This window comes from Sciurus carolinensis, chromosome 5 (assembly GCF_902686445.1).
Source record: "Sciurus carolinensis chromosome 5, mSciCar1.2, whole genome shotgun sequence".
Classification (NCBI taxonomy): domain Eukaryota; kingdom Metazoa; phylum Chordata; class Mammalia; order Rodentia; family Sciuridae; genus Sciurus; species Sciurus carolinensis.
The window spans coordinates 16,912,660-16,929,308 of record NC_062217.1 but is presented as its reverse complement, the minus strand read 5'-3'; the positions used below and the strand labels follow the sequence as shown (position 1 = coordinate 16,929,308).

The following is a 16,649-nucleotide window of genomic DNA, read 5'->3' as shown; positions in this document are numbered from 1 at the left end:
GAAGCTGGACAGGTTGACATGACAGCCAGACTAAGGGAACTGTCCCAAACATACCTTGATTGTGAGAACTCTGCATTGGAAATCTGACCTGAGAGGTGATTGGTTTTGCCTTAGTGCTGGCAGAATGAGACAAGTGACCTGGCCAGTCAGTGTTCTTTTTTATTTTTCAAAATTAAAAAAAAAAAATTATTAATCGTTTTAGATATACATGACAGTAGAGTGTATTTGACACATTATACATACAGGGGGTGCAACCCATTACAATTTTGATCCCATTCTTGTGGTTGAACATGCTCATGTGTTCATATATAAGCGTAGGAAAGTTATGTCTGACTCATTCTACTGTCTTTCCCAACCCCCTCCCTTCTAACCCGTGTTCTTAAAGAATGCCATGGTCTCTTGATTTCAGCTGAGCTTTCTGTATTTAACCATGATTATACAGTGCTATTTTGCTTGACTTTACCCATAGTCCATATGCATTGCTCCTTAGTGGTTTTCTGAACAAAATAAAGTAGGCCAAAAGTGGGACTTGACATTGCTCAACCTATGATTCAACTTCTTTGTAATAGTTTTCTGATTCTTGAAGGCATAGAATGACTTATTATAGTTTAAGTAGCTCTTTTCTTTAACCAGTGGTCTTTATAATCAGGCAACAGAAAATTATTCTACTCATGACCTGAGCACTGTAATCCCACTTGCATTTTGCTAGATCTGTCCACCTACTGTTTAGTTTTTGGAATATTAATCATTACAATAGAAAAATCAAAATTAATTAATTTTTATCCTCTCCTAATCAAGTTGATATGAGCATGAGCAAACTTGTCCAGCACGTGACTGATGAGCAGTAACATCAGTAGAATGTGGACTGATATTTCCCACTCAGGAGATTTTATCTTCTAAAAGGCCCCATTTATTTTAGTCTATTTTCTGTTCTTCATTTTTTCATATGTGTAGGTATCAGAAAGCAAAAGAAATTGTCAAGGTTTTCAATATACTACAAAAACTTTTAAAAAGTTTTAAAATGCTGGGGATGTTAAATGTGGCAGTTGAGTTTTATTGGTCAGTTTAGGAATCCTAATCCTTAAGTGATGGTTGATGACAACATCTAGTGATAGGTAGTTGGAGAGTGATTTTGTCATTGATAAGGCTATTTTGTGGCAAACTTGTCAACTCTTAACTAATAGTGTAATTATATTTCACAGTTTCTTCTTCTTCTCATCCTATTTGTCAGGAGGAGGAAAATTGAGATATTCTGGTTCTTAAAAGGCAGTAAGATAATGTGATGCTTTCAGGCAGATATGTGACTTTTATATCATGTGAATCCTCTGGGAAGATTCATGATTTGGTGCCTGACTACAGTGGCAACTCATCTTCCTTGGGAAGATCTCCTGGGGAGAGGTGCTTTTTGAGAGTTGGGGGAAATTTCAGTTATTATTTTTATTTTCAATGAAGAGATATAGTAATAGCATCTCAAAATATATTAAACAACACTTCATATGAAATTCTGACATGCTATGATACTCTCATACATATGACCATATTATAGCATATTTAAAGAAAGTCTTTCTAAAGCATGACAGGTACCATAGTGTGTTAACATTTAAATTCTTACATATATTTGTCAAGCAGAATAAGCATATTATAGAATAAATCATAAGCAATACAATTATATAGTATATTGATGTGTCTGTAATAGAAGTAAGTTCACCTTTTACAGTTTTTAATCTTGATTATTAAAACACATAGTTAAATGTATACTTCCTATGATTCTTTTCTCTTTAGTAAAATGCAAGATCATGGCCATCTTTTAAGTTTTCAAATATTCAGTTTTTAAATCCTGTGTAGAAATAAATTTCTATAATCAGTCATTCACCAAAAGATGCTCTAGAAAACACTTCTAGAAAGGAGGAGGGATACTCCAGAAACACTTCTAGAAAAGATATTCTAGAAAAGTAATCAGTCAATAAAGGGTTAGTTACCCTGTTGACTATCCTGGATGGCACAAGACTCATTCTTAATTCTTGTCCTTGGCCGTGTGTCTAGTTTTATTCCTTAAGGTTCAGATTTTGAATCATTGTACTGGTATAGTTACATAACTTTAAAAAAAAATAATGATTTTATCTCTTTACCTAAGTTTTGAAAAAGCAATTTCATTGAGTGGGAAGGTTTCGGAACTTTCCTTTGGTGAAAGTTAAGGGGCAAAAACTTATCTTCCTGTAAGAGATTTTTTTATTTTTACAGAAATTGCGCTGGTGTCCATTCTTCTCTGTTGGAACTGTGTCACTCAGCATGGGTCAGTTTTTAAAGCTTGCTTAGTATTCAGGCCTCCATTCACAGTTTAGTTCTTGAGTTTGAGCAGATATGGAATTTGCTAAGAGTAAGGGTATTGTGAGATTACTTGTGTAATGGTCATTTTATTGTACTCAGGTTTATGGAGACTAACCCTGTCTTACTCCCCTGCCCCTGGCACATGACAGTACGTACAATGGAGGTTAGTATCATTGGGTGTGTGTAGGCAGAATTATGCACATTCAGAAGCACAGTATTATTTCCCTAAGATTTTCCTGCCATTTTTGCCTCTGTTATAATGAGCTGCACGTGTAATTAGTACACATAGTTTGGTAATGCATTCATTTATGAGTTTAGGAAGTGAGATTTTCAGCTCCAATTCCCAGGGAGCATCTGACCTAGGAGCACAGAGGAAACAAAAAGACTGTATCCTTCTTCATGCAGTCCTGTTTGACCCTTGGAACTCTGTTCAATTATGGTCAATTGTAGTGACCTGGTTTCCTGTCTGGCTTAACCCTAAACTGTGAGTTCTTCAAGGACAAGAACTTTGTCAGATTCCTAAATGGTTATTTGTTGAAAAAAAAAAATGACATATATTTTTGATTCAGACATCCACTGATTTTTTTTTAAAACAAGCTTATTTAAATAAAATTCACAGATATTATTTATACAATTGATTTGTTTTGACAAATGTATATATTTGTGTCTTTTAACCAGGCTTTCAATAAGAAAAGAAAAAAAAAATATATTTTTCCAAGGATATAATGTGTTATTTGGGTATTCAATTCATTTGACTCAGTCAATCTCCTAAGTAGGATCAGTTCTTTAGTAGTGAATCTGTTGCTTGATGTTTAGTCATTAGTTTATAATGAGTAAGGATTCCCTAATAATCCTTTTGCCCATCTGCCGCCAAAAACAAAAGAGAAAAAAGAAAACAACAACAATGACAAAAAAAAAAACAAAAAACAACAACAACAACAACAACAAAAAAAAAAAACCACAAAGCAAACCTTCTGTCTCAGAAAGTAGGCGATTTGGTGCCTACTTAAGGAAGTTCTGGCCTTTACCTCCCATGTGATGTTGCCAGCTCTGTGCTTATCACACACTGTGCTAAGAGAAGGAAGAAACACAGCTTCTTCTTGAGTTGTTTCAAATCTAGAGTCATATCTGGAGCTCTGGAATGCATGTGTAATAAGAAAGAAGTGAAGTCCTGGCCAGGGTCCCATATTTTGTCCTCCTTCACACTCTCCCAAGAGTTCTTATCTAACGTAATTATGGATGGTCACTACGTCTTTACTTTTGGTCCAGGCCCTTCTCAATGCCTCAGCTTTATGTGTCCAACTACCTCCTGGTTATTCTGCTTGGATCAACATTAACCACCTTGAGCTTGGCCCACATTGAACCTCTCATGGTTCCCTTCCACATCCATTTTGTTTAGCTTCTTTCCATACAACCTCCCTCCCTGTCTTAGTCAGTTCAAGCTGCTGTAGCAAAGATGCTGAGAAATGGATAACTTAAACAACACCTATTTATTTCTCACAGTTCTGGAGGCTGGAAGTCCATGGTTAGGGCTTCAGCATGGTCAGGTTTTGGCAGTTCTGGGAAAAGAGAAAGAGAAAGCTCTCTTTTTAAGGGATCTAATTCCATCCATGAGGGCTCCACCCCATGACTGAATGATTTCCCAAGGGTCCCACCTCCTAATACCATTCCATTGGAGTTTAGGATACCTCAAGTGGTGGTATTTTTGGGAGGTGGTGGAAACTTTAGGAGGTGGAGCCTATTTGGAAGAGGTGGGTCACTGGGGCATGCCTCTGAAGGTATATTTTGTTCCTGGCCCCTCTCTCTCACCCTCTGTTTTTGCTTCTGCACCACTATGAGGCAAGATTTGCTCCACCACACCCTCTCCATCATGATGTTCTGCCTTATCACAGACCCAGAAACAATGGAGCCAAATGACCATGGACTGAGACCTCTGAAACCATGAGCCAAAACAAATCTTTCCTTTCTTAATTGATCTCTTCAGGTATTTTGTCACAGAGACAGAAAGCTGACTAACATAGCCCTTTCCAAGAGCATATTCCTAATAACTTGGAGAGCTCCCATTAAGTCCTACCTAACACATAGGTCTTCAGGGGACATTCAAGACCCAACTATAGCTACTCTCAATTGAGAAATCCCATTGTGAGAGAACAACGATTTATGGTAGATTGATTGAGAATAAATGGATGAATGCCTGTTACCTTCCACGACAGAGTTGGATGCATAGCAAGCCAAGGTAACAAGGAGGTACAAACATGAAGAGAAGCAATGATGTAGACAAAAGATATACAGAATAAAGGATAAGAAACCTGTTAGTGAGGAGGAATAGTTAGAAAACTGGAAAGATGTTGAGTCATGTATCAGAGTTAGACTGTGAGACTCCTGTTGCCATACAGTTTTCCTGGGTAGCCATGGTGACTGGTTCCAGGAGCCTCTGTGGATACCAAAGCCCATGGATGCTCAGGACCTGTGTATAAAATGGTCTAGTATTTACCCTTTGCACATCCTCTTATATACTTTAAATCATCTCTAGATTCCTTATTATACCAAACACAATGTGAATGCTGTGTAAATAGTTATGATGCTGTGTTGTTTAGGGAATAAGAACAAGGAAAATAAAAGTCTCTGTATTTTTACTACAGATGCAAGTTTTTCTCCTGATGTTTCCCATCTGTGGTTGGTTGAGTTGAGTCGAAGGATCAACTGTACTTTTCTTGAGGGGCTAGTTGTTTGGCTTTTCCTGGATTCTCTGGTATAAGCATCTTTATTTTAACCCCTTATTCCACCACCCTACCTTAAAATTACTTGGGTTGAGACTATTCTTTAGAGATACAAGATCCTAATAAAAAGTTTATCCCCATCTTGCTTTCTTCACCTCAGCTAAAATGTTACCTTCTCTGGGATTATATCCCCAAATATGGATCAAATTGTATTGTGGTTTGCTATCATACCTTTTGGTTTTGATCTATTAAATTATAATGTAACTCTTTATTTATGGTCTTCTCTTTAGATAGTCTGGGATTGGGTGACTCAGATGAGTTTGTATAAAGGAAGGAAATGAGATGAGGCTGAGCGGGAGGGTAGAACTTTAGAAGCAGGTGACACGGGGGCTGAGTCTTTCTCAGGGCAATCCCTGTGAGAGTCTTACAGTGCTGCTGCCACCATAGTTGGCCTGATGAAATATGGACCATTAAATATCAGGTTCATCTGGTGTAACCCTCCCTCCATAAAAATGAAGCATTTGGAGAAGAGAGAAAGAAGTTGTGATTTTTTTTTTTTTTCATAGTATCTCATTTGGTTGTAGGATTGCCAGAGCATAAATCAAAGGCTCTTCCCTTAGTGCTGACGTGAGCACTTGGCAGAAAGGAACAAACCTACCTGCAGACTGATCTCATTTTCAACTAAAAGGAATTTTGAGAATTAAACACCAGCAGTGGCAACCTTCTCTATCCCTGAACCTTTCATATGCCCAGATTTATTATGAATATTTTAAGTGATAAACTGTAATAAGAGCCCTGTCCCTTGACCTAGTATTCACAGATTTCAGGGTTTTGCTTCGCACACCTTCCCGGTCCTTCTTCTTCTTGAAGTTTCCCACGCACTGGAGGAATGCTTGATCTTCTCCTCTGACCTTCTGCTTGACCTTCTCAGCTGTGTCCAAGGCCCTGGTGTCTCTTCTTTTTATCATTCCCTTCTTGGCCTGCGTGGATTTTCCATGTCTCTGGGAGCCTGGGTTAGGTGTCTCTCAAAAGCTCTCTTTGAGTCTTTCTAACCACTTTTCTTGGGACCACAGTAGCACTTTTCTTGGTGGTGTTTTTTGGTGTTAAAATGGGAATTAGCCACACAATGTCTAATATAATGCTTCTTTTGTTTGTTTCTTGTATCTATAGGTTGTGGATTCCTGGTGGCAGACATTGTGCAGTCATCTGGATTACAGTGCCTCCAGTCAGTCCATAGTTAGGAAGGACTTGATCTCATAGGGCCTTGAATTTGTTCCAACATCTTGTTTCCACCACTCTCCATGAAAGTCCTGGTTCCCTAGAAATGACCTCTTTTGGATCATAAATACCTTTAAGTGACTATTGGACACTTAGAAAAATTCTGAAAGAGGGGAATTAAAAGATTTTGACTTTCAGCAGAATGGCAGAAAATATTTTAACCATAAAAATTAAATCAGTAAAATAGGTTTCAGTGTAAGCTATTGTTTTGTGTGCTTGTGAACTGTGTAGAACAGTGTAAGATAACATTCAGCTCTCGTGGAAGCTTAGTACTTAGCGAAGGAGCTAATACAAATAGAGTCTGAAAACATGAAAATGTGGAAGGAATAGTGATAACAAAAATGACTTTCCTGAATTCTTTATGAAGTTCGTAAAATGTCTGAGATATTTTGGTTCACTTAAAATGGTGGATAAATATTGCACTCTATTGCTGTGGTCAAGGTTAGCATCTCAGAGATGCCACATACATCTGCCTGGTCACCTTACTCTATTAAGAGAGTATAAACACGTAAAGCCCTTAGCACAGAGCCTGGTACAGAATAAGCACTCATTAGATTTTCTCTGCCATTAATTTTAGATTGCAAATCACATAGCTATATTAAGCATACTATATGCCTCTGTCACATGTAGAAAATTTGTAAAACTTAGTTTCATTTCTGGTGCAATTACTTTTTTAAAGTTATAAATTATATGTAATTAGTAGTATCAACTGGAAGAGATCAAGTACTGTTCTTCAGGGTCCAAATTAATCATATGAGTAGTTATTCTCTAAGCAGATATTGCATCATACATGTCCAACAGCCTCTTAAAGTATTCAAAATTAATAAAGCAGTGAAGACATTAATCAAGGATGGTATCTAGCTGATTTGCATAAATTAATTAACATCAACATCTACAACAAGCTGCAGCATAGCAGCACCTGGGAAAACTTTCCCTCCCAGTGAAATAAGATAGTGAGCCTGCAGGGTAGAGAAGGATTCTTATCTCCAAATGCATACCAAGGTCACCATTAACATAACGCAAGTGACAGGACAGAGCCAAATCACTAATGCATGACTCTATAGGAGGAATACATCCAGGAAAATAGAAGGAAAGCAAAGCCAGTCAAATAATAGCTTTATGCCTCTACAGGTGTTTATATTTTAGTTTTGCATTCAGATTCTGTGATTCCGTCTGCATTACCAAAAATAAGTATCAATATTTATTTGGTTTTCTTTTAATTTTTGTAAATTTGATAATTCTTTTTGTGGATTGAGGTTTAAGAATAGAAGTGTGAGCAGTCACAGAGAAAAGATAGTGACCAGTTCTTGTCTCTAAATTTATGCAGAGTTTAAGAAAACCTCTACTTGTTTAAATGATTGCTTCCTGTGAAAACCTACCCTGTTCAATTCGCAGACCTAACTTTAATGTCAGCTTTGCTGAGTCACTCATTCATTCAGTTACCCAATAAATGTGACTGAGAACCTAACCAGACATTACTTTTCTTGGCAGTGAGAATGCAGAACTCAGGATTCCCAGTTTCCGAGTGCCCAGAGTATGAAATCTGGTGCTTTCATGCAAACAGTCAGATACTGACAATTTTTGTGTGAAAAAGGTGCTACTTGGAAATGTCCTACTAGTTCCTTCTGGTGAGAACTTGAGACGTTTTCAGAGACAAAGCAGAATTTGCAATGAGTGATAAATGTACTTGAATAGTAGAAGTGAGAAGAAGGAATATTTTGGAGGGTGGGAAAGCCAGGCTGGTTACACTACGTAGTAATTAGAGTTAATTTCTCCATTCCTTTGCCAGGCTGAGCTTGTTGCAGTTGGTATTAGTTCACATGCGTAGCTTGTATTGGTGAGGGGTGAGGAGGGGCAAGGAGGTGTTTAGAAAGTAAGTTGTCTCTTGTAGAACTCTGAATATTCAGTGCCCACTTTCCACTGATGGATGTTTGAACATTGTTACCCTGCTCCAATCAGTTCTAGGAGATGTGCTTACTTCCAGCTTGGGGATAACTGGGAGAATGTCTTGAGGACAGTTTCTGCTTCTTCAGTACACTTGGAGTCTTTTGAGACATGCTGTGGCCAGTGGATATCTGGCTTTAACCAGTTGGGATGGTTCTTTCAGCCAGATCCAAATCTAGCTGGGCTTCTCTTCCTGTGTATCTATGAACTGTGAACTTTCTTGGAATAGCACATTTATAGCCTTGATAGATTGTTCACTTGATCAAACAACCAGAACATTTTTAGAAGGAACAAGGTTGTATTAACAAATTATTTTTTTTTTTAGTTTATTTTAATAGCAAACTTACTGGAACAGCACAGAATATAGACAACATTAAAAACATGTACTTGCACGTAGGACAACTCAGAAAAGTATAGTGAGTATATGGAATCTACTGTATGATAAAAATGCTACAAACACCATTTAGTTGCTGTCAATAAGAAATTTACTTGTTTAAAAAAATCCAAATGCTGGCATTGTCCAGAAAAATTTAACAGTTTTATTTATAATTGTTATAAAGTTGAACTGCTGAAACTTGTTCACTGAAACATTTTGACTTGCATCAATGCTTTACATCCCCGCATTTATATTTAAAAATTCACACACAAATGAAAATGGAAAAATGGTCAATACCTGATTTCTGTCCCCTATTTTTCTACTTGCAATCATATACTTAGGTACCTTTTTGAAAAAATATCTAGGGGCTGGGGAGATAGCTCAGTCGGTAGAGTGCTTGCCTTGTAAGCACAAGGCCCTGGGTTTGATCCCCAGCACCCAAAAAAAAAAAAAAAAAAAAAAAAAAAATCTAATGTTCAGAACTACCAATAACAGGAAGAAGATAAAAAATTTTTTTTGAGAATGAAATGTTTCCCATCATTGTGAATTCTTAAGCACGTTCTCCACGTATGCAGCATGCTAGCTGGATCTTTGGCATAATTGTTACACGTTTGGCATGGATAGCACACAGGTTGGTATCTTCAAAAAGGCCAACCAGATGGGCCCCACTTGCCTCCTGCAGAGCACCAATAGCTGCGCTCTGGAAGCACAGATCTGTTTCGAAGTCCTGAGCAATTTCTCTCACCAGATGCTGGAAGGGGAGTTTGCGAATCAGAAGGTCAGTGGGCTTCTGATAACGTCTAATTTCTCGAAATGCCACAGTTCCAGGCCTGTAACGATGAGGTTTCTCCACCCCTCCAGTAGAGGGTGCACTCTTGCGAGTGGCTTTTGTAGCCAGTTGTTTCCTGGGTGCTTTACCACCGGGCCATTTGCAGGCAGTCTGCTTTGTACGAGCCATGGGAGAAAGACCTCCTCATTTATCCTCCTTCTTGGGCTGGAGCTTGGTGAGCTAGAGGTGGCGCGGCAGCAGCTGCGAACAGTTGAAAGATGGCTGACACCAAGTCTATCCATATTAACAATCTTAACACCCTTAATAAGCTTCCTCTTATAGACATGGTTTAGTTTTATAAAAATAAAATATAATTTATTCAGACTTCTGAAAAATCAAAATTGTATCACTGTGTATTTTCCTGTCTGTGAAAACCTGTTCATCAAAGTGTTATAGGAGCCTCAGTTTTAAGCAGGATTGGGATGTGGAGATGTTGCAGGAATGCTTTCTTTTCTGGCTAGTCTGATATACTATTTTAAGCATTAAATCTCCAAATGTGTGGGATCTGCTATCTTTCCTTTCCAAGATAATGCTAATTCATTTTCCTCAGTCTTTTTGATACTAAAACTCTTTAATCTGTACCCATGAATTATGAAATAGCACGTGGCACTTTTATTTTTGAAATACCATGCTAGTGGTCTGATAGTCCTTTGGCCCCATTTTTGTTGTCCAGTGGACTTCCACAAGCATTGGAATTCATTCTTAACATGGAGTGTTCTTTAATATCACTTTGTCAAAGGAGCGTGTACACTGAAGTAATTTAGATAAGACCTGGATAATTTAGATAAGACCTGGGTGGGTAGGGCATTCTTGATAAACTGGGGTTAGTAGAGAAGGGAACTTGAAGAGACTGACTACAGTTGAGTCAAGGAGCAATTCTTAGTGGATATTTCCTGTTCTGGCCTAACCTTACTGCTGCCTGAGAACCTCCCTTCCCACCTCTTCGTCCCATCCTCCATCCTCCATTCCTGAACTGATTCTTGAAACTCACATCAGGATCATTCCCTACTTGCTCTTTGGAGTCATAGGGTTGGAGAAGGTGACAGGGACCAGCATTCAGTATGGTGTATTTGAGTTAAAACAGGAGCTCTTATAATCATTTTAAACAAGCAATCAATAAATATAGAATAAAAATCCTCCATCTGACCTTACCCCAAGCAAGGTGAAGCTGTGCCTTGCTGGGTAGACCCAGGCATTAGCATTTTTTTGTGAAAATTCTCTAGTGATTCTGATGACAGCCTGCCTTGAGGACCAAGATACACCAGGTACCTGGATCAGCACCTGATGGGTATCACTTTGCTGTCTCTCTGGAATGACAGAGTGAACAAAGGGCTTGTGATTCTTGTCAGATAGGCACTATTTTCCCCAGATGGGTGAAGTTATTGATCAAAGGTGACAGAATTAGGGAGCTAAGAGCCCATCTCTTTCTGATGTCCATACATGTGCCAACCTGTTCCTCAGAGATCCACAGAGCTCGTACTGAAAGTGGGGAGCAGTATCTTATTTCTTGAAGATTATTTCATCCTAAGAGATTTTTTTTTCTTCGCATATTTGTTTTCTATTCTTCTAGATACACTGCCTTATGTTAGGGTTTCACAGATGTGTTATGAATGACTCAACAACTTTATTCTTCCAAACCTTTCAGATTGCATTTCATATAGAAAAGCACTCTAGATTTGATTTCACTTTTCTCATATTTCCTAAATGACTTTATCAAGCAATCTACTTCCCAGATTTGTTTTTATTTTCCTCATTTTTTTCTAAATGCGCTTATCAAGCAATCAACTTTCTGCATCCCATATGCACTGAACTATATTAGAAAATAAAATATTAAAACCAAAGAGCAGAAAGTACAGATTACCAAAAGATTAAGGTAGTCATAAAATGTGCTTATTTTCTATGTAAATGAATGGAGGGTTCCTAGTTTCGGTACATACGATGATAAAGAATATTAATGCACAGGGTTCATGACATGCTGTGTATGATAATCATGCAATGGGTCCTAAGCAGTTACACTCCAATAAATGTTATTGAAAGATTTTTTTGTTAATGAGTGCAAAGTGGAAGCAGAATATCAAACAAAGTAGTTACGATTTGATGGTAAAATATTGAAATGTGGAAGCTAATGGTTATGCGTTCATATGATGAAAGCAGATGCTGAAAGTAAATGCTGGATTCAAAGGTTTTGCTCTTTTGATGAACTAGATATTTTCTTAATGATTTCTTATGAGTATCAGTGAGAAAATTCTATTTATTAGCTAACATATAATTAAAACAGACCAACATTTACTTACCTATTTGACATATGGGATGACCTGTTTTCCTAAAAAACATGATACCACATTTTAGAGCAAAAGTAAACAGATTATAATACTTTACCAAAGAAAAAAGAAACAGACAAAACCCAAAAATCGCAGTTGTTAAATATTCCATATAATGATTGATTCAAAATAGGAATGAGCCCTATTTTTAGGTAATCATACAAAATTATCTGATATTACAAGACAGCTTAATTTATTTAGGGTTCAAGAGAAACTAAATTGATTGAATCATGGGGTTAAGAATCATCAAGACATTTAGTCTACCTATATTTTTGAAGTTATACATAAAAATATACAACATGTTTCAGAGGCTATTCTTTGTGATCTTACAGTTTATGACCCATATTATGATTTTCCACACTTTCTTTGTTTTCTTTTAAAGTGTGTATGTCTTTTACCTCACTCTCAGTTTTAATAGGGTAGGGGGCTTGTCCTATTTTTATATCTCTTGTGCTTATAACAGTTCTTAGAAGAACAATAAACGAAGCTTAGAACATCAACAGCACAGCTAGAATCTGTTCCATAATGTTTCAAAATTTTACTTTCTGTTTTGTTCTGTTTTATAATATTGCCAGTTAAAGAGGCATCCTAGCTTATCTTGTTGACCAATTGTAGAATTTTGCTTTTACTTAACAGTTCTGAACTGGACAAAACTAAAGATTTGACATCTAAATATTTTTCACAAAATATGGTGTCTGTGGCTATGTTAGAAATGTAATTCATGGTACGGATGGAATAGTTGTATGTCTGTCTAACCAACATAAATTCTTTTTGCCCAGAATGAATTGTGTACTCTTGTTTTCCATTCATATTCCATTATTTGGCTTTTTCACTATTTGACATTTTATAGTGACTCAAATAGGAAATAGGATGAAATTTTTTTCTTGCTTTTTTATTGTAACCACATAGAAAGTTCAGTCAATGTTTGGTGTGCAAGGGGAAAAGTTTAAACATATGCAAAGTACTTTAAAAATAGTCATTATATAAGTATACTGATTATAAGTCATTTATAACTATGTATGAAAGTTGGATGAAGTTTTGTGTTCTCTCTGTTACTACCATCATACCATCTCAGTATGAGTTAGTTCATGTGATACAATTGAGGATGGTTTATAAGTCACAATACAAATGTTTATCTCCTGATCAATTACTAAGGGTCATGAGGGTTGGGTATAAGAAAATTTTATAATAATACTTATTTTAATAATAAAAGATCAGTTAATATCTACTATCTACTGTGCAACATAGTATAGTTAATAATTTATTCTTGAAAAATGCTGTGAGTGTGGATTTAAAGTGTTCTCACCACAAAAAGGAAAACTATGTGAGGTAATACATATATTCATTAGCAGATTTAATCATTCCACAGTGTGTGTGTACACATGTACATACATTTCAGAATATCATGTTGTACACATGAATATATCCAATTTTATATACTAATTTAAAACAAGAAAAATGATCAATTGTGAAATGATTATTAGTAGAAAAAAAACTGTTTAAAGGCCTAACTTAAAATTGTGTTTCATTTGTGATTGGGAAGTAATTGGTTCATAGTGAGTCCACTGATGTTGATTGAAATTATTGACACAAATTAAAATAATTGGATCTCTATTCTGGTATTATTAAATTTCTGAAACTTTGGCACATGTAAAGAAAACATAAGACACTTTTACAATCTTCATATTTTTATGGCATTTGGAAAAAGAAATAGTAGGTTAATTACAATACTGTGTTTTTACTTGCATTTTGTTTATTTCCACTGGAAATACTGATAATCATTGCAGGTATGGATGGAATAGTTATATGTCTAACCAACATAAATTCTTTTAATTGAATAGTTACCCACCTCCCCCCAGTGTCGAGAACGGAACCCAGGGCCTCACACATGCTAGGCAAAGTGCTCTGCTACTGAGGTATTCTCAGTCTTGGCTTTATCTTTGTAAACATTCTCACAAGAGATTATTGCTCATTCGTTCAGTGTTTGAATCAATGAGCATTTATTTATTTATTTATTTATTTATTGTGCTGGGGGTTGAACCCAGGGCCTTGTGCATGCGAGGCAAGCACTCTACCAACTGAGCTATATCTCCAGCCCCAATGAGCATTTATTGAGTAGGTACTATTGTGAACAAAATTCTAAACTGGAACAATGAACTGGAAAATACCATGGATACTGGTATTTTCTTCCTTTCTAAAGGGCTTTTGTTTCTTTTTAGAAGACTATTCAGCCCATAGGCAGATTATGCATGAATAATTCTTATTTATAATATAAATGATATTCTTTCTAAAAAGAATTGAAAGAGTCTGGATATTTTAAGTTATGAAATGGAGTAGCCAACATTTTAATATGTAAATATCTTTGTATGATAAAGAGGACTTTTAAACAGCTATTTCACTATTAGATTTTAAATGTCAACATAAGGGTAATTCATGTTATTGCTATTTTTTGGTTAGCATGAATATACCCATTCATGCTTGTTCTCATTTTGGATGACTGAGTGTAATAGGATTATATATATCAAATCACTATGAAAACATGCTGTTAACATAAATATACGAAAATTTGAAATATGATATATTTATATATTTATAACAATGATGGTTTAATTTAATAGCATGAACTTGTATTTTAAACTATAATTGGTATAGGCAATTTAAAGTATATATGTTTTAGCATAAATATACTCATAGAGCAGATATATTACTTTGGAAAAGTATACAGAAACACAGCAAGCTATAATTATTTTTATGATGGTATGATTTTTTGTAGGCAGAGGAGAAATAAAAGCCCTGATAGCTAGGCAGTCACATGGTGACAGTATGTATTTATTGATATTATAAGGTTCATTCTCTCTGTTCCTTGATGGCTTTGCTCACCTAGCCCCAAGTTCCATCCACAGTAGGTACAGGTTTGCCTGGGACAGTTGCTCCTGGTTTATGCTTGTTGTGCGGTTCATTGGTGTAGAACATCTACCTGCACTGCAGAAAGTGACGTGGTTTGGATGATGAAATAGATGGTCTCTGCTGTCTTAGAGCACATTGTGAGAAGGGCCATTTGCGATGCATCCATTTTCCTAAATGCATCCTCAATTCTTAGGAAACCTGACTTGACCAGTTACCATGGTGAATAAACATCTTACCATAGCATCATAGAATCACAGATGTTCAAATCCCAAGGCTAAATGGTCCTTCCTTTCGAATGGTTATCCAGCTTTGCTTGGATATACCTATGACCAACCAAAGGCTACAGCCTCCCTTTGCTGTTGAATAGTGTCCTTAACTGCCCCAGAAAGAGACATAACTGCAGACACCATATAGAAAACACTGCAGTGAATTGTTGTTCCAGGTGAGAAACTCCTGCAGCCCTTATCTTCCTTCCTTCCTCCTTCTGCATGAGTTCTCATTGGCTTTGTGATTGACTTTTTATTTCGTGGTGGAAGAATTTGCCAGGTCCTTCTCAATGGGTTGAGTGAAAACCAGGCTCACCCCATAGGGACACTTTGGAACCATGATGGTGACATGGCTGTGACATTTTTGTTGGGTAGATACTACCAACTTGTAGTGGTCGTACTAGAGCCACTAGACTTTCTGCAATGCAGAGATGTCTGCCATCCTTCATGCTTTCCAGATGTCCTTTAAGCCATTTCTGTAAATGAAAACCTTGTGCTTGATTTTCAGAGTTTGGAAACTAACTCTATTATACACTTGAAAAAATTCTTCCCCCATGGTTTTATTATATACTAATTTTTTCAGAAATGCAACTGCCACCATATTAAGGAAAATACTACTTTGTTGTTAATATTTTAGCAGGCATTCTTTACTACTGTAAGAAATCAAGAGTCTGATGGCTATGCCACTTTTGGTATTAGATACCAAAATTTGATAGGACCCATCAGTTGGTAGTTATAGTTGTCTTCTCATTATTGTCTTGATCTAAGTGTTTACATACTGAACTACCATTATTTCATTACAAATAATTTTATAAACTGTAAAATCCTTTTAGAGTGTTATATTACTGCTAGAAACTAATAAAAATGTGTGAGTGGGTGGGCTCTGTTATCTCAGAATTCATTTCTGGCATGAAAAGCAGGTGTTGGGTCTCAGAGTTAAGTGCCACTATGTCATCATTACCAGAGGAGGACCCCACAGTGCCTTCCTCATGGCTCCAAGCCTAGACTTCCATGATCTCACATAATAGGGCACTGCCCACAGCCCTCACTGTGTCCAAGAAGGACAATTCTGACGACTTTTTATTTCTAGATAGCTCTGATTGTCAGATAATTTTTATGCAAGGAATAAAATATGGTTCCCTGCCTCTTGTACCCATTCAGTTTATATGTATCCTACCAGGTTGTTCACAAATCATTTCCTTCATGTGGTTCTAGCTATTTGAATACAATTAGCATTCCGGTTTCTTCTCCCAAATCCTCTTCTGTTTTCAAGGCCCCAGACTCATCTTTGGTAATGGAGGGAGACCACTCCCTTTCAGGCAAAGGGCATTATGCTACTACTGAAAGTAAAGTCGTTGCCATTTTTTTTTTTTTTTTTTGTTGACTTATGCTGCTTTTGAAATCAACCAGGCCCTACAAAGTCCTTCATAATTACTGTATTTAAACTATATTTTCTTCAAAGGTTGTGAGGTTAATTTTATGATCATTGGATCGTCATAGAAACCTAGAGACATAATCCTTTTCTAAACAAATAATCACAAAAACAGAACGATGCAACTCCTGGCCTATACCCAACATCAGCTCTGTCACTCATCTTGGAACCTGGATTGCTAATAAGGCATGGTGGATATAGAGACAGAATCCAAATGTGGTGCCAGCTACATGACTCAAGAACACTCA

General features: G+C 36.7%; 2 protein-coding genes across 3 annotated transcripts in view; one reads left to right on the top strand and one right to left on the bottom strand.

The window, feature by feature from the left end:
* The window catches only part of Gpc6 (glypican 6), a 1,078,957-nt gene that overhangs the window by 56,409 nt on the left and 1,005,899 nt on the right, over positions 1-16,649 (top strand). The gene's annotated exons all lie outside the window — the stretch shown is intronic.
* On the bottom strand, positions 9,197-9,607 carry LOC124984693 (histone H3.3A-like). Its single transcript, XM_047552640.1, has one exon. It carries the CDS (start codon positions 9,602-9,604, stop codon positions 9,197-9,199), a length of 408 nt encoding a protein of 135 aa, XP_047408596.1. The 5' UTR covers positions 9,605-9,607.